General features: G+C 49.6%; 8 protein-coding genes across 8 annotated transcripts; 5 read left to right on the top strand and 3 right to left on the bottom strand.

Annotated features, from left to right (window-relative positions):
• Positions 1 to 187: 187 nt before the first annotated feature.
• EDB91DRAFT_1054569 (uncharacterized protein) lies at positions 188 to 1,364 on the top strand (the record flags this gene model as incomplete). Its single annotated transcript, XM_041313837.1, has 4 exons — positions 188 to 256; positions 317 to 487; positions 548 to 827; positions 889 to 1,364. The coding sequence occupies 4 exons, from the start codon at positions 188 to 190 to the stop codon at positions 1,362 to 1,364; spliced, it is 996 nt and encodes a 331-aa protein (XP_041176326.1).
• A 113-nt stretch (positions 1,365 to 1,477) lies between these two features.
• Positions 1,478 to 3,636, bottom strand: EDB91DRAFT_1054675 (mitochondrial inner membrane protein Mitofilin; the record flags this gene model as incomplete). The annotated part of the gene is made up of 4 exons (XM_041313847.1): positions 1,478 to 1,522; positions 1,571 to 2,255; positions 2,307 to 3,496; positions 3,562 to 3,636. The coding sequence occupies 4 exons, from the start codon at positions 3,634 to 3,636 to the stop codon at positions 1,478 to 1,480; spliced, it is 1,995 nt and encodes a 664-aa protein (XP_041176325.1).
• A 2,088-nt stretch (positions 3,637 to 5,724) lies between these two features.
• On the top strand, positions 5,725 to 6,887 carry EDB91DRAFT_1138305 (uncharacterized protein). Its single transcript, XM_041318887.1, has 5 exons — positions 5,725 to 5,777; positions 5,834 to 5,968; positions 6,027 to 6,258; positions 6,317 to 6,368; positions 6,424 to 6,887. Exons 2-5 carry the CDS (start codon positions 5,839 to 5,841, stop codon positions 6,628 to 6,630), a joined length of 621 nt encoding a protein of 206 aa, XP_041176324.1. The 5' UTR covers positions 5,725 to 5,777; positions 5,834 to 5,838; the 3' UTR covers positions 6,631 to 6,887.
• Positions 6,888 to 7,578: 691 nt separating this feature from the next.
• Positions 7,579 to 9,287, top strand: EDB91DRAFT_1082744 (uncharacterized protein; the record flags this gene model as incomplete). Its single annotated transcript, XM_041315536.1, has 2 exons — positions 7,579 to 8,200; positions 8,374 to 9,287. 2 exons carry the CDS (start codon positions 7,579 to 7,581, stop codon positions 9,285 to 9,287), a joined length of 1,536 nt encoding a protein of 511 aa, XP_041176323.1.
• A 2,859-nt stretch (positions 9,288 to 12,146) lies between these two features.
• EDB91DRAFT_1337025 (uncharacterized protein) lies at positions 12,147 to 13,594 on the bottom strand (the record flags this gene model as incomplete). Its single annotated transcript, XM_041325563.1, has 2 exons — positions 13,421 to 13,594; positions 12,147 to 13,348 (listed from the first exon to the last, which is right to left on the bottom strand). The coding sequence occupies exon 2, from the start codon at positions 13,254 to 13,256 to the stop codon at positions 12,147 to 12,149; it is 1,110 nt and encodes a 369-aa protein (XP_041176322.1). The 5' UTR covers positions 13,257 to 13,348; positions 13,421 to 13,594.
• Positions 13,595 to 15,082: 1,488 nt separating this feature from the next.
• EDB91DRAFT_1054639 (uncharacterized protein) lies at positions 15,083 to 16,339 on the top strand (the record flags this gene model as incomplete). The annotated part of the gene is made up of 2 exons (XM_041313842.1): positions 15,083 to 15,498; positions 15,553 to 16,339. The coding sequence occupies 2 exons, from the start codon at positions 15,083 to 15,085 to the stop codon at positions 16,337 to 16,339; spliced, it is 1,203 nt and encodes a 400-aa protein (XP_041176321.1).
• A 796-nt stretch (positions 16,340 to 17,135) lies between these two features.
• EDB91DRAFT_1347615 (uncharacterized protein) lies at positions 17,136 to 19,460 on the top strand. Its single transcript, XM_041325935.1, has 13 exons — positions 17,136 to 17,613; positions 17,680 to 17,712; positions 17,762 to 17,781; positions 17,837 to 17,851; positions 17,912 to 17,950; positions 18,006 to 18,034; positions 18,093 to 18,106; positions 18,156 to 18,191; positions 18,350 to 18,409; positions 18,468 to 18,602; positions 18,662 to 18,893; positions 18,951 to 19,002; positions 19,057 to 19,460. The coding sequence occupies exons 1-13, from the start codon at positions 17,541 to 17,543 to the stop codon at positions 19,258 to 19,260; spliced, it is 942 nt and encodes a 313-aa protein (XP_041176320.1). The 5' UTR covers positions 17,136 to 17,540; the 3' UTR covers positions 19,261 to 19,460.
• Positions 19,461 to 20,000: 540 nt separating this feature from the next.
• On the bottom strand, positions 20,001 to 21,858 carry EDB91DRAFT_1054622 (major facilitator superfamily domain-containing protein; the record flags this gene model as incomplete). The annotated part of the gene is made up of 10 exons (XM_041313840.1): positions 20,001 to 20,093; positions 20,187 to 20,286; positions 20,342 to 20,424; positions 20,480 to 20,752; positions 20,802 to 20,836; positions 20,891 to 21,149; positions 21,200 to 21,382; positions 21,441 to 21,534; positions 21,595 to 21,669; positions 21,719 to 21,858. Coding segments are annotated over 10 exons (1,335 nt in total), but the record flags the coding sequence as incomplete, so codon positions are not given.
• Positions 21,859 to 22,264: the final 406 nt, after the last annotated feature.

Genomic DNA, 22,264 nt, shown 5'->3' with positions numbered 1-22,264 from the left:
CTGCCAGCTGGCAACTGAGAAAATCAATCTTGCACAAACCTCGCACATCTGATTACTTCCGTGAATCATCTATATTGCACCCTGTGACTTTGAGCGCTCTAAGGTATCGCACCGCCTCGTCACCGCCTCGAATCAATGCCAAAGACCCGTCCAACCTCCTGCGTCTATTTAGGTACCAATCCTGCCGATGGCCTACCAACCCCAACAGTTCGACGTGGTCAGTGGCGAGCAGTACCGCTACGCGTTGACCAACTTCGTGCGTCATATCATCAGTATTCTCGATATTGATCTATGATCTGATCTATCTCATCTCCAGCGAATCGCGCACGAAAAAGTCGAGGAACAGCGTCGGCAGCTTGAAGAACAGGAAAAACAGGTTGCGTTGCTTCGTGCACGGATCGCTTTACTAGAAGGGACAGCGAACGAGGAGCCGCAAGAGGGTGTCAGACAACATGGGGGCAGCTCAGTCGATGACTTCTCCATCAAAGTAAGTCTCAGGATTTGGTTGGACTAGTGTTGGAACTACCCTCTAGTCTGCTATGTATAGAATGCGGCGTCCCAGTTGGAGCGCTTGATCAACCGCTGGGCAGCAGACATTGTGCGCACGCTGCCATCTGGGCTGTCTGACATTCATAGGGCCGCCGTGGGCGACATCACAGGGTCTTATGATCACGCGCCCTATGAAGCCACACCGATTCAGGTACAGAACATCCTCCGCCATGCAATGTCAGAAGTTATTGGCAACGAGATCGTCAACAATCTCGTCGTGACCAACTCCCCCGAAGCAAACGTTCAACTAACGAGGATTCACGAGCACCTATTCGCGCGTGCGCATTAAGTCTTACGTTTCCTCACTTGACAGATGCTAACGATAGCGTAATGCACCAGGCAACCCTGTTGTGGCATGCGTTTGGCGCCGACAAACATTCTCAGCAGCAGTGGAGACTTGCGACCCAGAAATGACAGCCGCCATTCTTGCGGAGACCCTCCCAGCGCTCACAAAAGTGCTCGGGGGATCAGCAAGCAGTACAGCCCCGATTCTAGCAAGCGCATACACGTTCTCGCGCATGCTGCACGGCGCCCCGTCATCATCCACCGACGCATTCTACCGCAGCTTCGTTCCCGAGCTCGGAAGTATACTCTACCCACGTCAGATAGAGCTTGTACGCCGCTGTCTCAAGAGCGAGCGCGGCGAGCAGGACCGTGTAGGTGCAACAATCTTCCCTGGGCTTGTAAAAGTCACGAGGGGTGGCGCTCGACCTACTGAGCAGAACCAGGAAATGGTACATACGGTGGTGCGGCGCGCGCAGGTGATCTGCGAATGTGCGCTCGTATCATCGGGGAACGTGCCAATGCAGGAATAGTGTTATTCCCCACATAGAATTTATATCAGCTTTGACTTGGATAAGATGAAAAGGATGATACCACGTGGGTGGGATATATCGTGCAGTGGTCTATATATTGCTAGTATCCAAATCTATACGACAAGCAGTGATGCGAGTGTTGCTTGTGATTGTATCACCTATGAGGGTGTCAGCGTGGCACATGCTACTAGTTGAGACATTAATACCTCAAGAGCCTGCAGAACCTCCAGCCGTCTCCGTGCAGCTTCCAGCCAATCATGGAGTAGCTCCCTTGCAGTTCCTTTCAATTGATTCAACTCTCTTGCAGCACTATCGAGATCCTTCTCATTCATGTGATAATCCGCTCTCGACAATACACTCAGCACGTCTGACCCAGGAACAAGTCCTTGTTGCTGGAACCTAAATGAGGAAAGGAAATGCGATGCCAGGTGCGTGAGCACACCTGCATTCTGATCAGGGACCAAAGCGACGCTCGAGACGCGCGGTCGCACAGTGGTGTTGAACCATGATGCAAGGTCTGCAAATGGCTCGACACCGATGTCAGGCATATCGCTCTGTTCGAGGGAGTCCAATGCTGCAGCGATGATCGCGTCTTCCTTGGCGACCGCGATGTGTCGGAGTACACGGAGCTCTTCACGGAATGGCTTGCGAGTGGATGCGTCGACAGCGCTCTGCATAGCACGGAGGGCGGTCCACATGCTGTGTACGCGAATATTCTCATCGAGGTAGGAGGAATTGTCGAGTGCAAGACGTTCAAGGCGCTTGAGGTTTGTCGCAAGCTCGTCAAGCTTGGCGAGACGACCGCCGCGTTCTTGCTCCACGTGGACTTTGACCTCGCGGATCCACCGTCTCTGCATCTCTATGCCCTGTGCAATCACTTCCTCCTTCAATCTGTAAAGCGTGGGTAAGGTGACGTATACTGGGCCAGTGCTGGTCGCCTACCGCTCATTGATAAGTTCTGTCTGTGTGCGTAATTCCTGCTCCAGCTTCTCGCGGTACACCTGTGAGAACCTCGCACGCTCCTGGTCGTAGAATGTCCTGAAACCCTCTTGTTGCGAATCCAATTTATCCTGCGCCTCAAGCTCAAGCTCGAGAAGCTTTGTGGTATACTCCCGTGCTTGTTCGTCGAGCTTCATCTCTAGCTGAAGCTTCTCGTCCTCCTTTATCTTTTCAATACGGGCGGCGAGACCAGTGAGGTCACCTTTGGCGATCTCAAGGACGTCTTTGGCCTTTTCGGAGGCAGCAGGGTTGGAAGCAAGGAACGAGGCGAGGTTGTCAATCGTGGATGCGAGCTGGGTAATCACGGGTTCAGATACGGCAACTTCAGACACGGCTGGAGCAACAAGAGGGAGCGGCACAGGAGTGGGTTCCGCAGGGGCCTTCGGGGCAGGCTTTGGGGGTGCGGGGCGCTCATAGCCGGGTGGGGGCTCGAAACCAATAGGGAGCGGTACCGCATAAACAATGACATTATTTGTATTTTTGTCCGACACGATTATAAGGTCGGTGTCGTCGCGTAGTGAGATAGTATCTGCAGGAGAGGAGGCGGGCTGAGCCGGGGTGATTGTCGCCTTAGGAAGAGATTCAACAGGTTTCCCAGCAATGGCCGCTTCTGCTTTGTGGATCAGGTCGTCCAGCTCATCAGCGAACTCTGCACCGTGGTGTCGTGCAATGGCCATCGCTTTCGCGGTTGCTTCTGGGACCTTCTCTTCCTCCACTTTCTTCACAGCGGTCTTGAGGGATGCTACGGCAGACTTTACGCGCTCTTTGGACTCCTTGAGTGCTGAATTGGCAGTCTTTTCAGATGTTTCCTCGGTGGGCGCGTTACCCAGCTGCCGCTGTGCGAAGTTGTAGACATTCTTGTAGGCGTCCACAGTAGCCACCACCACCTGTTCAACGGTAACCTCATCCCAATTGTGCGACTCGCCATACTCTACGAGTTCCTTCCCCAGAGGAACATTTTCCGTGAACAGCTCACGGTACTGTTGGTTCTCGAAGGAAACGAATGTACTACCGATGTAGAACGTGCCCGTCGTTGCTACGGTGTAGAATAAAATCTTGCGAACGATGTTTTTCGCGGGATTGGGACCAGATGAAGAATTGGAGGTGCTGGTGGTAGTAGTGGAGACTAGTCGCTGGTACAAGTTAACTCCGTCATAAGCCACGTCCCAGGAGAGTATTGTAAAATTTGTTTGCTCACCCTGCGAGAAGACCGTACGAGGCCCCGTCCAACCGTCGCTGGGACATGTCTGGGGACGGCAATGGCACGATACATGGCCGCCGTTGTGGTGCTCGATGAGCTCAAACCAAAGAGAGCGGGCGAATTGCAAGACAGAAATTGCTCCCGGTGCTCCCGGAAATTCCCGTCCCGCTTTGTACTTCCCTATTACGCATGGGAGTAGTCCAAACAACCTCAAAATCAAGTACTTATGTTCCCTTGTAGGTCTCCAAGACCTATGATCTGTCAGGTTTAACAGGCAAACGGTTGCAATTACTCGTCGGTCATCGTGAATTCATAGGTTCTTTGACAACGAGTACCGCCACCATGGCATCGACGCTGCTTGCGACTCAACAGGACATTACTACTGACGACTTACTAGTCGTCTACTTAGGACTTCACGTTCCCGATCCCTGACTCAAGTCACTTAGCTGGTCACGAAGTTTGAAGGTACACTTTTAGTAAGTTACTCAGTGGATGACTTGCTGTAGATGTGTTACTGCAAGCCGTAAGCTACACATGTGACCTTGTTTCTGATTCGTCGACCCCCATTCTAGATATAAAATTCTGCAAATGTCATCCGCTGGGATGACATGAAGTCTCTTGGCCTTCGAACCTTCGTGTACGTGATGACTCGTGTAATACCATAAGATCTTGCAGTGAGTTCTTTGTCTTATCTCTCTCGTACACATAACGTTCTGACATATCGAGGATCAAGCGTGGACAGAAGAATCGATGTTTTACGACATGAGTCTGTACAATTCGACGAATAGGCTTGCGCGGTCGTACAGGCATATTTCTTCTCTCGTGGCCTCGTTTCTGTTCCGGCCTAGGGATTATGCCGTGTATTCATCAGAAAATCACGGTTTATCAATCATGATATATCACCTGGCTGTGCAAATTTATGAATGCCGATTAATATTGGCATCACCTGCACGATGGATTTAGTATAGTGCGTCTCGCATCAGTCTTGCACTGGAGTCGCACTACCCTGGCCTTACTATTTATTTGGCAACCTTATGACATTATAGCTCGATGACCGAAGCAGCGAGCGAGGATATGGGCATGAGGACACAGATGCAGTCCACTTCGCAGGAGGAAATGCGCGGATCTGAAAGAGACTAGAAATCGCGGGGTGTGCTTGGTGGCGTGGCAAAGGGGTGGGTGGCAAAGAGGTGGTGGAAGCCCAGGTGGCAGGGGCTGCCACAGCCAATGGAAGCACCGAAGGTTCATCCCAAAAATGCCTATTTCGGCGTGATAAAAGCGCTGGTTGGGGGTATATTATCATACATCCACTAAGTTCGCCACTCGCTCACACCCATTCCTCGAATATGACCGTAGTCTCGGATGATTCCAGTTCGTGGCCGCTAATCAATTCGTATCATTTTCACAGCTATTTTATAGGTTTGTCCATTCGGTTGACGTCGGTGATCTCTTGAGCTGACCAAATTGACTCCTGTTTTGCAGTCGCGGCCTCCGCTGCGATAGTATATGATTGGGGTAAGCAATATAGTATTAGAGAATCATCGACGTCCTTATGATATTCCCAGCACTCACGTTCGGACAAGAGGTAGGTGGATGCAATTATCGGAGCAACCATCTCACCGAAGATGGTGTTATAGGTTGAACTGGTCTGGGTGAGTAGAGCCCATATCAGAAGAACGACATAATGATAAAACTGACTCGGGGCAGAGGCGGCGCTGGTCCCTCATGACTTTTTTATATCTCAGTGTACGGACCTTATATGTTATAAACGCAGTTGGCGTGTTGTGCTGACTTTAAATATTCTAGGTGCGCTATGCTGCAATGCCATATGCTGCGTATGTTGTCACGACTAACAAGTTGGAATTGTGCTAATAAGCCATCTCTGACAATCAGGATCTTCCTGCTGAGTATGCTCCTGACATAAACAGCAAAAAAAATTCTGACCAGCGGCATACAGTAACCCTTCCGACAGTCTCGGTGACAGATGCTGTGAGTATTCTGTACTGATGCCTGGCATTCCCGTCCAATCAACTGAACTCCTACATAGGGGTGGGTGATATTCTCGACCACTTGGTGCAATATAATGACTGTAACAGCTGTGAGTTTGTTCCGAGTGTTTGATCCTCTGGCCTAATCTCTGACCGGGTTTTCAGGCAATTATCTGTTCCTCGCATTAAATTGGATCAATGTAGTCGTCACTGCCTTGTTGGGAGGTGAGTATTCAGCTGCGAACCTCAGTGATGTCACCTTGACTGACCATTCATGCAAGTCATTATGATCATCCGGTTGAATGCTATGTATCATCAATCCGGAAAGATGCTTATCTTTCTTGTTGCAATCTTCCTGGGTATCACGATCGCTTGCGTGGGGATTACTGCAACAGGAACTATCCATACTTTAGGAGGTAAGCTTGAATTATGGACGAAAACTTCAGTGCATCAAACTTAATGGACGAATACCAGAGGAGCTCATTCTCTCCGGCACATACCAGTGCAATTACGACTACGAGGGAGATGCCCAACTTCTCAATTCCATGACTTGGATACTCTGCACTGTATGGGAAGTCCTCGCACTCTGTCTTGCAGTCTGGAGTGCTGTCAAACACTTTCGTGAACTGCGACAATCATACAGGGGAAAGACCATCAACGACTGTTTCACGGTGGTGATAAGAACTCACGTGGTTTACTTTGCAAGGTGAGCTGTTTCAAATTTGAACGTGGCTAATCTTATCCTGCTGAACCGCACATGCTAGCTTTGCAGTTGGTTCTTGTTTCGCCCTCGGTTTCTTGTCTCCAACGCTTATGGTATGCCGATCTACCACTGACATTTGCGTTTGACCGCTGTTCATCGTTTTTATAGGACTCAGATTCCGTGGGAACCCTTATTTATCATGGTGTTCTTGACGTTTTGTCGGTCGTGCAGATGTTTGTGCTGGGACCACGCCTCATCCTTGGCATTCGAGAATATGACGCCAAGCTTGTGGCTGACTCCGATACAGGAACCCGCATAACTCCGATTGTTTTCCAGGAGCACGTATACTATGTGTCAACTGGTAGTGACGTGTAGCGCGGAAAATGTTCTGAGTCATTAACACTTGGCGGGCACTCTGCAGGGAGCAGGAGAATCTCGTCCGGGTTTTCGTCGCGGTACTGGTTTAATGTTGCAAAGTGGATAAGACATTGGCCTAGACAAACCAATATCATGTTGTATCATCACTACTGGAACTGGCTGGCAACCTACACTTGCACCAAATAGCCGGTTGCAAGACGTAGTGGATGCCTTCATCGGGCGGATGAAACTATGCACTACGTCTCGCAACCGACCGGCGAAGTCCCTTCGTGCTCCATACTTACTAAAGGCGGGTCGGGATTGATTTTCTACTACATCACCAACTACACACTCGCACTCGCAAATACTGGCAGACTTTCAACCGAACTGAAGATCTAGACAGCCCGACTCGTGGTTACCAGCTAGTTCATGCTGCAGAATTTGAAAACATATCTCACAATAGCACCTGTTGAAGTCATGAACTATCTGACGCCTGAGGGATGGAAGGGATGAACTTGAGGTCTCAGTCACGAACACTAGAGACAAGGCTTAATACAAACACTAGAAAGCAAGCCTGTTGCAAAGGACACTGCGAAGACAATGAAGATTTTCTGAGCATGTGACTGCTGTTCACTACAGTTTGTTAGAGATCCAGTCTGCGCCATGTTAACATGCGACCCAGGCTTGGTCTGTGATTCTCCATGGAACCATGAAATGAGTAAGGTGCCGATTCGGAGCCTGCCGGAGAGTCAGCACCAAGCGTCCAACTGAGCGAAATGCCTGGTCCTTACCTATTTCTCTTATCACTATTCGAATATTAGCATCCGCATATCATACCCTTAGCACAGTTCCTTACTATTCATTGTCTTAATCACTCTCTCACATCCAGAAAATCTCGCACCACACTTTATCTCTTTCTTTCATTATAATTGACCCTACACTATCCAATCCTTTGCATTGCCACCAATGACTTACCAACACCTGAACCTACAACTCCCGAGCTCTTCATCGCCTCAAGCCAGCTCTTCAGGTCCAACTGCACCACCTGAAGCACCTCTACCAATGGAATCAGCCGAACCCCCAGCAGACCAAGGACGAAGTACAACGCGGACCAAAACGGCAGCAACGAGGCAGTCTGCCAGAATTGCCAGCGCAGGCACCGAAGCCGAAGACGCAGCACCACCCCAAGGCAGCACATCTCAGACAACTCCTCTGCCTGGTGTGCCAGCAAAGTCAACAGCCAAGCCAGCAGCCAAACCATCTGCCAAGCAGGCGGCTACTAAGCAGACACCCCCAATCAATGCACCAGACGCCCCAAGCCCCCAAGCCCCCCCGGCCCCAGCACCTCCTCAAAAAGCAGCAGACATAACGGCGCTGCTTGCACGCATAGCGCAGCTAGAGCAAGAGCAAGCAGCCAGAACCATGCAGCCAGCGGAAATCCCCCACAGGACAGTTCCCCCCATGCTATTCACTTCCCCAGAAGAAGTCGAGAAAGCAAGGGCTGCCACCACGGCAGCCAGAAAGGACAAATCCAAGGTCACTCTCCTGGAAATAGTGCCAGGCTACAAAGCGAACCCCCTTGACACTGGTGAGAATCCTCTCCTTCTTTGTTTCTCCAACTGGTAGTTTTCCACTCGACGTCACACCTCATGCACACCGAGGGCAGTGTTCAGTGCCTTGGGTCCCTACCTACAACCCAAGGCACATGGGACATCTGCGCGTTCGAGTGTAGTCGTTCACCATCGCTGAGCTAAAGGCCAGCAAAACCAAAGAGCAGCAGGCTCAAGATGCTAAAGGCACTCTCGCGATATGTCAGGCAGCAGGCCAGACTATTGGTTTCAGGCCATGAAGTGACCAAAGAAGGGGCTGGAGGCCGCCAAAATGTTCTCCGCCCCGCATATGATCATAGGCACACTCAGCCCAAACCTACCCAATCACCCCAAATGAAGCCTAAGGCTGACGACAGCCCGTGTTTTTTTTTTACAGCCATTCCGCCCAAGGTAGATGAGGTCTTCAAGGCTTCCAAATACGTACCTTACAGTGCACTTACATCGTCGGCTCGATGGCAAGCCATCAGAAGCGGAGAAGAAGCCTTCGTCATCTCAGCATCGGGTTTGATAACAGCCAGAGGGCTTGACCGCCAAAACGAAAGGAGCATATCCTTATCTGACTGGATAGGAGCAGCGAATGCAGTGGAAGAGCGCACCGAGCACTATCATGGGGCAGCTCGAGCCAAGGCACTAAGAGCGCACCATAGCGTTGTCCTAGGACTAAGCCGATCCCACTCTTGGAACGTGGCAGTCGAGTATGACATACAGCAACGTGAGATGGTGGTGCAGCACCCACAGCACGACTTATCGCAGCTGGATGACAAAGCCCTGACCATCATCGCGACATGTATAGTAGCTAGGCAGCCAGCCTTAACTGCCACATATAGTACTCCGCAATTCAAGAGGCCGCTACCACCTTCTTCTTCATCATCATCCCAGCAGCCACCAAAGAAAAAGTCCAGACTCCAGTGCTTTCAGTGTGGAGGAGCAGACCATCTACCGGGCGACTGCACAGCAGAATCAACCATCACCGGGCACCCAGCAGCCCAGATCGCAGCATCAGCCAAGAGTGCGCACACCCTTGCAGCCCCAGGTGGAAAGATATTCTGCATTGGTTGGGCATGATTCTCCAGCTGCCACTTCGCTAATGCCTGCATCAACTACCACAGATGCAGCATCTGTGGAGACACTGCCCATGGCGCAGGAACCTGCAGAGTGGCCTAACCTAGACCTTAGGCAGGTCATAATGCCCCTTATCGCATCAAAGCTTGAGGAGCTTCTTTATAAATATGGTATATACAAAGAATGGAAACATATGATATCCAGCATCAAGAAAGGATTCGACATAGGAGTGAGAGAATCTCCAAAGACCACGCAAACTTTTCGAAAACCACGCATCATCTCAACTCAACATCAACATTATAGATCAATACATACTGTAGAGATACGACACTAGGTTCGTCACAGGTCACAGCCCTTAACGAATCAAATCTATTTAGTGTGACTGTCACACGAATTTTTGGTGGGACGAAGCTAATTTGTGACATACGGAAAAAAACATAGGTTGTGCGCTAATGGGACCAGAAATCATCATACATCGAATTTGCGATGTGTCTACGCTTTCCACGCCCGTAATCAACCTTCGGAACACTGTTCGAGCCACTCTCCACATCTTCGGCAGTAATGTCACCCACATCATAGACTTCGGAGTGGTTTGAACACAGAAGTCCGCCATCTGCATCGATACGGCAGTCAGAACGGACACGTTCACCCCCGGAAGCCATATGGTCAAGAAGTGCATCCATTGGCACGTCACTGGCATCAAGGTCATGCTCGCTAGCATCGTCGAAGGGGGATTCAACTCCAATAGTATCAGTGGCCTCGTCCTCTGACTCGGAGTCTGTTGGCTGGTCGACGCTGACAGTCTTGTACTGAGCGGTAGCAATCCTCATCCATCCAGCTGGATCATTCTTCTGAACATCACGTAAATATTGCAACGCCTCTCGACTTGCGAGGCTCGTGAATGAGAGATTGAAGTTCTCCCCAGCCTTACACATGAAAAATGCCTTGAAAACATGATTTAGCTCCATGCATCAAGATTCGACAGTGCGAGAAAATGAGAAACAAACCTGCTTTACAAGCTCGGGCTTGTTTATAGTGTGATATCCATTTATTACCCACCGCAATGACCAATCACGAAGGGTGCCAATTGTTGTGTTGAGTCGGATGAGTGATGCAGACCTGTCTTGGGCAAGTCAAACAAGAGACTCGTTGACTATATCAGCATGCTGTGTCTGTTTGACTGCAAGTTTGAATGGTCGTTGAATACCGACGTCACATGGCTGACCAACACCAGTGCAGCCCCCAGGGACAAAGCGGTATTTGATCCAAGGGTAGGTCATATCCATCCACATGCGAAATTGAATTGATCTGTGCACACTCCACACGTCGAGGTGCAAAATACACTCCTGGTCAGCCGGTGCATTGAGTAACACTTTCTGCTCCTCCCAGTAAGGCACCAGAATGTCGTTAACATACTCGCACATGAGGGGAAATGTTGACCAGTAAGTGTGTGTACTTGAGTACGAGATTTTGAACTTGAGTTCCATCGCTTCCTTGTATTGCGGAGTAGACTTTGAAGGAATAGAGCGTGAAGTTTTCCCCTCGTAGATCAGTTGCAAGGGGAGGGCATGACCTCCGGCAGATATTCCGTTGACGACAGTGAATGCTCGTTTTTCTTCCTGCCCGATCATGGAGACTTGCTTTGAGCCAATTGTTTCAAAAGTTGAGGTGTTTGCTGGCTGATAGACAATATTCATCTGGTCGATATTGACAATGAATGCAGCATCGAAGATTGCGCAGTCACGAATTGTGAGCGTTAAACGGAGGAACTGATCAAGGAGAAGTTGATCAACATTTGGTGGTGTTTTTTGTGCTGCACGTGTTGCCCTGCGGAAGCTCCAATTGAGATGCTCAGTGAGAAACTCCTTCACCCAACTCTCCGTGCAGCAGAAGCGAGAACCGTCCTTGGTGACATGCTCGAAAATATCAGGAACGGAGTGTTGCAGGCGTGCAAGGATAATACCACGGCAGCGGAGAGTGTCCAACGCAACACCAACTAGACGGAGAGACTGAAGGTCATCGATGATCAATTTGACCATGTTGGGATAGGAGGATAGAATGTGTTTCTGTGTGTTTTGGTACATGGGCAGGCTGCGTTGCTGAACACGAGCAAGAGTTGCTGCGCTCCAAACAGCTTTGTCACCAGAGCGGTCGATCCATGTTCCAACTACCTGCGGAGTCAATGTCCAGAATCGTGCTAAGTCCCTCTGCTGAAGATCGCGCACAATCTCTATGGGAGACATGCCAATCCCCACTCGAACAGCAGCTTCAGCAATAGTAACCCATAACAAGGGGTGTTGCCAGTTGACACGAACTGCAACAGTGTCCTCATGCTTCCTTTTGCATCCAGGTTGAACACTAGGTTTATGCGCCCTCGCATCTCTTCGAATCTCGCGATATGGGCGAGACACCTCAGCAAGATCTGTCATTGGGAGGGCAGGAGCAATGTCGGATGCGTGATTTGTAGTGGCCTTCTTCATAGCCTTTTCACGGGCACGTTGGATTTGTTTCCGCTCCCTATTTCCCTCACGTCGGCGTATATCTCTTTCTACTCCTTCAACACGAACCCTATGGGCATCCCGCTCACGACTCTCTAGCTCCCAAGAGAAAGGAGTCCATGCTGATTTGAGATGCTCCTCGCGTGTCATAGTTGGAAAGTACTTGAACAAACCAACAGATTTTTCCTCTTCGCGAACCCTAAGATTCAAGGAAACACGTTCCGAGCTAGATGTTGTCGGCGGAGGGGAGGGGCTTGTTGCTGGTACCGGACTGGGATATGATGGAGGACATGATGAAAATTCAATGCTGAAATCGCTAGTGTCATCTGCAAAAGAGCTCTCCAAAGACTCAGAAAGTAATTCCTCAGACTGTTATGAGGAAATGAGTTTTTCGAGTTGTAAAAACACAGTAAAAACGAACCTCAAAGTGGCTCTTTGTCAACATCAAAAACTCCTCCATGCGAAGACGATATTTCGAGTCATCGGTAAACAGCGGGTGGTGTCTGAAGACAGCGTACTTGATGGTATTGAGAGCCGCGATTGCACATGAAAAGGAGTCTGTCTGCTCCCCATGAGACAAGGATCCTTTGCCGAATGGTGCGAAACCGTGGTTTTTCAACCAGCGGTGGATAGCATCAACATATGAACTAGGCATGGACCATCCAAGTGAGTCGCCGTACAAGATCATCCGTGTGCTAGCATCCACGCTAACGATGGCCCAATGGACATTGGCAACATTGACAGGGAAAATGACGCGCTGTATGGTGCCATCGTGAAGCGAGTCTCCGAGGTAATGCAGCTGAGTAAAGGCTTTGTCGAAATGATACTTTGACCACCGCGTGTCGCCCAGGAACAATATATTTGAAAAATCAAGTGTCTCGACAGCAGTATCATTGTGTTCATCCACACGATCATTGATAGCGGCAATAAGAGCATCAAGTACATGACCATTGACCATTGTGTCAGCAAGTAGAGGGAGAAGCTCTGGTGTGCGAAGACTGGTCTGAGCACCAAACCCCTTCAAGTCAACATCCCATGGCAAACGCTCAAGCGAATCTAGAACCTCGTCTACAACTACTGACTCAGAAGCACCACGGCCTGTGTCCTCTTCATCCTCAAGCCTCTGAAGAACCCAATCATGGGCCAATATCCAGGTGAGATGAGCCTCCAGGGCACATGAGATGTCCCTCCAGTATGAAAGAACCCAGAACGGAAGGTGAAATGTTGGGGAAAGTGGATGGATGACTGAAGTGTGACCATTAAACCAAGCCTGACCGAACCGATCGAGGAGCTGAGTGACGCAACGGAGCGGGGGAATTGACCATGCCGTGAAATCGTTGGGAAGGCTGAGGAGAGGGGGGTTTGTTGAGAAAATGATGGTGTCTGGGCTAAGATCACAGTCCAGCGATGTGCAAATATTGATGTCGAGTAGCTGTGCGACAGGCAGAGTCTGAGATGGGATGGTTGGTTGCATTGAAGTTGGGATCCTGAGTAACCGTGTGATCTCACGTCGAACAGAAGGCGGCAGTTTGCTCTGGTCAAAAACACGACCACATGAGAGCCACTCTGAAGCAATAAACATATCAGTTTGTGATGGCATGACGGGCGCTTAAAAACGGATCATACTGGTAGACTCACCTGGCAGGCTTTAAGACCACGGAGTCTCCAATTCCACTCATTACCATTCAGCGCTATGCGAGGCGAATCCACGACAGACTGAAGCAAGTTGCTTGAATCACGAAGCAGCATGTCAAATGGTTGCAAACGGCGTTGCGAGCGGCGAAGCACCACGTCCAATCCGCAGGCGAATCTATTTGGGTAAGGTCACAGGTCACCTGGACATTCGAACCTGTAACACTAAGCGTGACATTGTCACGGGCTGCACATGACGAACCTAGTGTCGTATCTCTACAGTAATCAGTGAGCAGAGCGCAGGGCGCTACTCTCGCGCATACTCAATATCAGAATTAGAATCCATAATCGGCCCCTTCCGCATGTCCCCACTCGGTCTCGTACCGAAACCAAACTCCACGAAGTTCAGACTCGTGCAGGACATGTCCTACCCTCGCGACAATCCCGAGAATCCTTCCGTCAACATGGGAATAGACCCGGACGCATTCCCAACAGAATGGGGAACGTTCGACAGCATCGTCGACTTGATCCTTTCACTGCCCGATGGCTGTGTCACAGCAACGTTCGACATCGCATCAGCCTACAGGATCGTACCTGTACACCCCAGTCAACAATGGGCTCTGTGCATTCTTTGGCGAGATCGAGTATACGTCAACAGAGCCCTCATGTTCAGACTGAGCTCCAGTGCAGGAGTATTTGGCTCAGTAGCAGACATGCTCGTCGCCATTTATGAGAAAGCCGGATTCAGTCCAATTCGAAAGTGGGTGGACGACTTCTTCGTCATCCGCCTACCGCACCAAGATTGGACAGAGGAAGAATTCATTGCACTGTCATCTGTTTTCGGGGTTCCATGGAGCTTGGAGAAGCTGCGAGCCTTCACAGCTCGACAACGCTACATCGGCTTCAACTGGGACTTAGTACATCGATCAGTCTCGCTACCCGAGGAGAAGATGGAAAAGACCTTATCTCTGTTGCGAGCATGGCTCACGAAAGGAGCTCGCTTCACGACAATCGAAGCAGTGAGCTTGCACGGCAAGCTGGTCCATATTTCATCGATTTTCCTGCTGATCCGCGGCGCTGCCCCTTCCTACGCTCAATAGCCCTTTTCGCCAACAAATTCAAATCGCGGCGAGCACGGCTCCACGTACCGAGCACGCTATCGGCCGACCTGCAATGGGCGTTAGATATTCTAGCAGTATCGCCACGAGAAAGACCCTTGCACACCCAGAAACCAGTCAACCTCCTCTGGTGGGGCGATGCGAGTACTTCCTTCGGAATAGGTGTAGTGGTAGGCCAACATTGGGCAGCATGGAAATGGAAAGAGGGCTTCCTAGTAGGCCCAGGACACGAGCATGACATCGGCTGGGCCGAAGCCACAGCCGTGGAACTGGGTCTGAGGCTCATTATCCACCTTGGCTTACACGAGCGCCCAAACGTGAAGGCCCAATCCTTATTGGTTCGATCGGACAATGCTGGCATTGTAATATTGATAAACAAGGGCTGATCGCGCAGCCAAGCCACGAACATCATACTCAAAGAAATCTATCTGTTGCAGGCACTCAACGGGGTCCATCTCAAACTCGAACACGTCCCCGGCCAAATCAACATTTCAGATCCGCTATCGCGTGGCAACATTCAAGCCTTCCTAGATGGATTTTCGGGCCCATCATGCAGAACGGACTTCCCACTCCCTTCGCACCTCAGAGACAAGATGTCATTTGTTACAGCCTAACTACCACATCAGCAGAAATCAACACCCCAGCATCCATCGAGCCATTATCCCTTCGAACGTCACCACTACGCCCACCCTGCCCAGCTGACGAGCGCATCTTTCGCTGGCGTGGAGTCAACACCCCGCCCCCTTCCACAATCGACAATCCCTTAATCCACTTCCTCGCCAATATATCCAACCAGGCCTCCCTTCGAGAGACGGCGAGTTACGGATCAGGCCTGCGAAAGTTCCACGTCTTCTGTGACATCTTCTCCGTCCCAGAAACGAACCGTCTGCCAGCATCATTCGAGTTATTACACTCGTTCGCTCTCTGGGCCGTATCCGACCCATCCATAGCCAATTCATTCCTAAGGTCATCGTCGGCTGAAGCGGTCCCCTTCGAACCAGTGTCAGTATCAGTAGCAAGAAAATACCTATCCGCAGTCCGCACATGGCATATAGCACAAGGATGGCAACCCCCGCTAACGCCAGATCATTTCACGCGCATAAACTGGTCACTCCAAGGAATGGAAAACCTACAGGGGACACGCCGCAAACCAGTCAGGCCCCCAATTACCATCCGCATGCTATCGGCCATCAAAGCCACTCTACAGATAGACCAGCCATTCGACGCGTGCATCTGGGCGATGTCGAGCTGCGCATTCTTTGGAATGATGCGGTTCGGCGAAGTCACCGTCAAGTCACGCACCAGTTTCGACAAATCGAAACATATCACGCGAAAGGACGTTCATTTCGGTGTCGACCTAGCCGGAAAACCGTACGCCAGACTCGACCTACCGCAAGCCAAGACGGCAAAGTCAGGAGAAACTCAATCAGTGTTCATAGTGGAGCAAGGAGAACTCTGCCCAATCCAAGCACTACGGAACTTAGCGAGTGTGGTTCCTGCGCTACCAGACGACCCACTATTTTCGTGGAGGGACAGCAAAGGGTGCGTTCGACCAATGGTCAAAGCCCGGGCAATCGAGACGGTAAACAAGATCCTGTCCGCCTGGAACTGGGGGACAACGTTTGGGCACTCGTTCAGAATTGGCGGAGCATCATTCTACCTGGCCAACAAGGTAGACCCAGAGATAGTTCGGATCGCCGGCCGATGGAAGTCGTTGGCATACGAGACTTACATCAGAGCCTTCGAACAAATAGCAACTCAACATCTCGGCGGCTTAACGGAGACGGTACGAACCGTCAATAGCTAGCTCGCTCGGTTGGGTTTAGCCGCTGAGTTCAGCCGCGGTTGTGAGCTCGTTAGCAGCAGGGTGAGCGGCTCATTCTCTCAGCGTCCAGCCCGAGCTAACGCTCGGACTCAGCCCAACCTACGTGCCTCGCATTCGGTTGATTCGTCAAGCAGTAAGTCGAAGTTGGAACTTTATGACATGCCCGTCGTATTGCTGACTCGTGCGATGAAGATCCTGCGGTGTGTTCCTTGCTTCGTCTCTCTGGTACGCACCATGATATAATGTTCTAGCATATATATGCAGACCGGATGATCATGTCAGGACAGATCAAGATCACCGAAGAACGAGGAATCGGGCTTCCTGGGTGGTCGTGCGGTTGTACAGGCGTGTCGGTGTCTTTCTTCATGTGGCCTCAGGTGGCCTGTCATTTCTGTTTTCAGCTGGGGGTAGCGTCATATATTCACCAGACACGGCAGGACGTGTCACATACCTGTGTAAATTGATGCAACGCGGATTGCCATTAGCTGCACTGGGATTACGTTTTGCATCGCTTTTCAATCAGAATCGCATACCCTTACCACATTTCTTGGCACCCTTATCGTATTATAGCCTAAGGATCGAGCAAAGAGCGCGAGGCGACAGATGCTCATGACTTGTGAGGCGGGAAGGGGCACATCTGAGGGTTTAGGTTTCGAGGCGTGTCCTTGGGGGCGTAGCAGAGGTGGGTGGGAGAGGGGTGAGTTTGTCTTTGTGGCATGTTTGGGCCTGTATTTGAATTTTCTGATGGCGCGTGACCTTGTTACGAAATGTCTTACGAACGCAATCTGGCCAGCGAGGCGGGGAGAGAGTCGATACTCGTTAGAAATTATTGAGACGGCAGGTTTTTCCATGATCATATCACGCCTAATGCATCTAGACTGATGAACGACAAAAATTTACTGATGCGAACTTCTGAATTGATGTAAGTGTGGCAAGAACTTATCTCGAGAATGGCATCGAAAACTAACTACCCGAAATCACAAACACCTGTACGAGCTTTTGACTTGATTTCAGGTGACAACACTCAACCCTGTGACCTGTCAATCGAGGCAGAACCCTCACCGGTCACCAATGACAATCACATATGCCTATTTCGGCGACAAAGGCCGCTGGATAGTGGTATATCTAGCATGCACGCCTCGTTACGGCAGGTTCACCACTCGCTCGCGTCTGTCCTCCGAACATGACTGTAGTCTCAAATGATCCCAGTTGGTGGCGGGTAATCAATTTTAATATTGTTTTCAGCTATTTTGCAGGTTCGTGGATAGCCAGTTAAATGGTGTCGGTGAAGTCTCAATTTAACCTTGATTGTGGTTTCGCAGTTGCCTCCTGTGCTGCGGTGATATATGATTGGGGTGAGCGAGATAGTATCGACGAACAATTGATATTCTTATTATTTTTCAGCACTCACATTCGGACAAGAGGTAGATTGACGCCATCATCGGAGCAGCCATCTTACTAACAATGGTTTTATACTAGTTTGAACTGGTCTGGGTGAGTTCGGAAGAGTTCCATGTTAGAAAACAACATCGTAATACAAGTCATTCGGGGTAGAGGCAACGATGGTCCCTCGTGACTCTTCTGTATCTCGGTGTACGCACATTTTGTTATGAGTGTAATTGGAAGTGCTTACTTCAAAATATTCTAGGTGCGCTACCTTGGAATATCATACACCGTGTATGTTTGCAAGACTAAAAAGTTGGCGCTGTGCTAATAAGAAATTTCTCACAATCAGCATTTTCATGCTGCGTATGTCCCACATACACTATGTTGGTTACTTCTGACTAGCTCGATACAGAAAGTCTTCCGACAGCCCCGGCGACAGATGTAGTAAGTACTCTTCACCAATGCCTGTAATCCCCGACCAAACAACTACACTCATGTAGGGGTGAGTGGGATTAGCTTGTTATTTCAATATAATAACCGCAATAGCTGTGAGTTTGTTCTGAGTATTCGGTCGTCCGAGCCTCGTCACTAAATAGGGTTTCTCAGGCAACGTCATGTACTCTGCACTAACTTGGATGACTGTGGTCACAAATGCGATGCTGGGCGGTGAGCTACTGAGCTGCAATACCTCAATGATATTGACTTAACCGAAATATCATGCCAGTCATCATTATCACTCGGTTACATGTAATGTATCAGCAATCCAGAAAGATACTTGTCTTTCTCGTTGTAATCCTCCTGGTTGTCACAATCACCTGCGGAGTGATCGCCGTAATAGGAAGCAGACATACTGTAGGGGGTAAGTTTGAATTGTAGATAAATGACTTAAGTGCAACAGGCTCATCAAACGGATAACAGAGGAAACGATCTTTTCCGGCACCTATCAGTGCACTTACCACTATGAGGGAGACACCAGACTTTTGTATTCTATGGCTTGGACTCTCTATACTGTATGGGAGGTCCTCGCACTATGTCTTGCAGTTTGGATTGTTGTAAAACACTTCCGTGCACTGCACCGCCAATTGCCTGGATGGACCATGGTGGACTGTTTCACGGTGTTGATAAAAACTCACATGGTTTACTTTGCTAGGTGAGCCCGTAATTTGAACGTGGTTATCCTTTTATGCTGAAGTTCTGGGCATGCAAGCTTTATTGCTGTTTCTTGCTTCCAACTCGGGGTCCTCTCTCCAGGAATCATGGTGCGCCGATCTCCTGCTCAGTGGCATCTGCATGTTCGTTTATTGTATTTTCAGAGCTCATCTTCTGTGGGAGTTGATATCTATGGTGGAATACTTGAATTTGTCTCAATCGCACAAATGTTTGTGCTGGGACCACGCCTGATCCTTAGCATTCGAGAATTTAGCGCTGAGCTCGTAGCCGACTCCGATGCAGGAATCGAAATGGCTACGATTATTTTCGAGGAGCCCGGCGATGTGCCAACTGACGGTGATGTGTAGCTTTGAAATGCTCCAAGCAAGTAACATTTGTCGGGCACTGTCGAGGATAGGAAAATATGATCGAATTTTTGTCATGTACTCATTTGGTGTTCCGAAGTAGATTTGACAAGTTGTTAACAAACCCGTATCATGTTTCATCACTACTGGAACTGGCTGCCCAGTTGCACTTGCACGAAGCTGAAAACATGCGTTGCCCATCCCAGTACATTGGTGCTCCATATTGAGTGCGGGTTTGGGATTGATTGTCTATCACTCGACATTGGTGACCAACCAGTGACTCTCCATCTCATACGGCGGGACCCCCTTGCTTTTATGCTGATACATGTACGCAATACTTGAACAGTGATGAAACGGTATGCATATCCCTGCTGCTTTGTTGGCGGTTATCAATGTATTGTGTTATGCGAGGATGCATCGTCTTCACCCAAAATGCTCGCATCCTTCTGTGTACAGAACACCCATCGCATGATTCTGCAAGTGAGCACCTGCCGGTGCTGCGCAATGTGGTCGGCTCTTTCATCAAGATATGCAGTGCACTAGGTGGCCAGTGAGATCGAGGCTGAGGAGCTGTTGCGGCTTTGGGGTGCGAGTCCACACGGCGTTGAGGCTCCGTGACAAGGTAGGACACAACATCCTAATTTGCAATCCTCGAAGATACCTAGGAGGGCCTTGATAACTGTGCCTGCGGCACTGCCGTGTCCGCTTGTAAATTCGATGTGAGGACGAAAAATGACAATCGTTCAAGTCTGGTTAGTGATTATAGTGTGTCCGACGTCCACCCAAGCTCTCATGTGATCTCCATACCGAATCGTGAGATGGTAATCCGCCGCACACTGTATATGGGTGAGTATGTACTAGCATAAGACATTGGTCACCGCAAGTGTTCCACAACAGTACTCACCCATATCCAAATATCCAAGAATCACAATCACGGTAGCTATGCCATTTGTCGCTGCCACGCCCAGCGTTTCTATCGATGGAAGTACCGCTGCAATCACTGGTGCAAGAATGATCGCGCGGAAAGTGCTGCGACATTGATTGGTATGAATGTAGCACATCGCTAGGTTTGAATGCTACTCACGTAACTGCGACAATTACCTCTGCGCTGCGTGATTGTAGTACGTCGACATTGTACGAGCCGATCGGTGTGAGAACAAAATTCACCTGTGCAGCATGTAAGGTTTGACGGAGAAAATAAACATACAGGTTTACGACTCACTCCGATGCCATTCATAAAAAGACGAAGCAAGTTCAATACCAAGCCCAATGGTCCAGCGATGTATGTAGTGACCAATCCTGAAAGACAAACGGATAAAGGGACGAATAGTCCTCCGACCAAGACTGCACCGCCCAGCAATTGGTGAGGCAATTTATGTTTGAATAAGAAGAAGACGACTCGAAAAGCAGAAGTGTGCATAGTGAAGTTTCCGAGTCCACTTGGGAGGAAGCATACACCAATCAGTGCCTCGTTAGATATGTGGTATCGAACACCCTGTAATCACATGTTAACCAAATGATTTGAAACAGGATGACAGACTCACGATCGTGTAGGCAATTGGGATCGACAAAACTGGTACTTAGGTTAGTCTGGGAGACGACGTTCACGTTTGCTAGTGTCTGAGAACAAGACTCAGGAAGTGCATAGTCAGAAGAAGAACAAAAGCCATAATGTTTGGACTACGGAGCAGCCAGAGACTGTTGAAAGGATTGATCCAAAACGGTTTTGTGAGTCCTGAACAGGGGTGGCTTGTCTCCGGCAAGAAAGGATAGAGCAAGACCATCTCAATGAAGCCCCATAGTACAAGCGAGCAGTGCAGGCTGCGCCATGACCAGTGATGTGCTGCAGTGCTGCCCGTAATAGGTGACAGTGCGACGCCCAGAAGACGAACCTTCACGAGAACTGATGATTTCACTTCATGATATGAAAGTACATACGTACCCCAAAGAAAATACCCATCGCTGTACCTCGCTGCTCGACCCTGTAGATGTCGCTAATAGCAGCCGCGCCTACCGACAACCCGCCAGCACATCCAAACGCTTGAAACAACCGCCTGAACAACAACCTCATAAGAGTCGTCGATACTACACCGCCGAAGCTTCCTATACATAAGATAGGCATACCCTACAAGTACATTGCGCGGCGCCCATCTTCGGGCGAAATTAGATGGTCTGATTCAAACAAGCAGCAGTACCGAGAACCTACAAACCGAGGAGTACACTGCCCACACCAAACACCCGATCACATTTGCAAAGACTGACAAACTCACAGCCAAGCTGAGGACAGCCCAACTTAGGGTCACCAGCTAGTGCTTGTTGCAGAATTCAGAAGCATACCTTACAGCAGCACTTGTTGAATCAAGGTCATGAGCGATCTGAGGAATGGAAGAGACAAGGTCCCAGTCACGAACACTGGAGAGACAAGATCAACGCAGCCAGAGAATGTATTTTTGACATATACACACTAGGAAGCACCCCTGCAAAAGACACTGCGAAGACAATGATGTTTTTCTGAGCCTTGCTGAATCGGTCATGCACACCGTCCAAGTCGTCAGGGATATGTATTCCATGTCCCTCGAACAAGGGGCTCTCTTCCGTGTTCGCAGACACGACAGAAGACCCCCATAGTCCGGGATGAGAAAGTCACTATCATAGTAAAAGGTTGTCTCTGGAACCAAATCAGGAATTCTAAGAATAGTGCGGAAGTTCAAACAACTTGTCTGCATCAGAACTTTTGAAAAGTTATCTGAACCAGAGTCAGATCTAGAAGCTCGTGTAACAGCTGTACTGGTAAAAACGCACTTACTTAATACTTACACCCTCGATGTAGCTTCAAGGTTACATCTAGTAGTGACCACTGATTGTGCAGTGCCACTGTTTTCCGCCGAGTTAAAGTATACAGTATCGTGATGCTGCTCTGAGTTGCCTGCTATCACTGTTACCATTCGAAGGAAGATGGACATTCCTTCGTATTCCTCGGGAACTGAATGTTGGTTGTGGAAACTTC

This window comes from Suillus paluster (assembly GCF_016628075.1).
Source record: "Suillus paluster strain FC165 chromosome Unknown EDB91scaffold_32, whole genome shotgun sequence".
Lineage (NCBI taxonomy): Eukaryota > Fungi > Basidiomycota > Agaricomycetes > Boletales > Suillaceae > Suillus > Suillus paluster.
The sequence above is the reverse complement of the archived record's forward strand: the minus strand, read 5'-3'. Positions and strand labels throughout refer to the sequence as shown.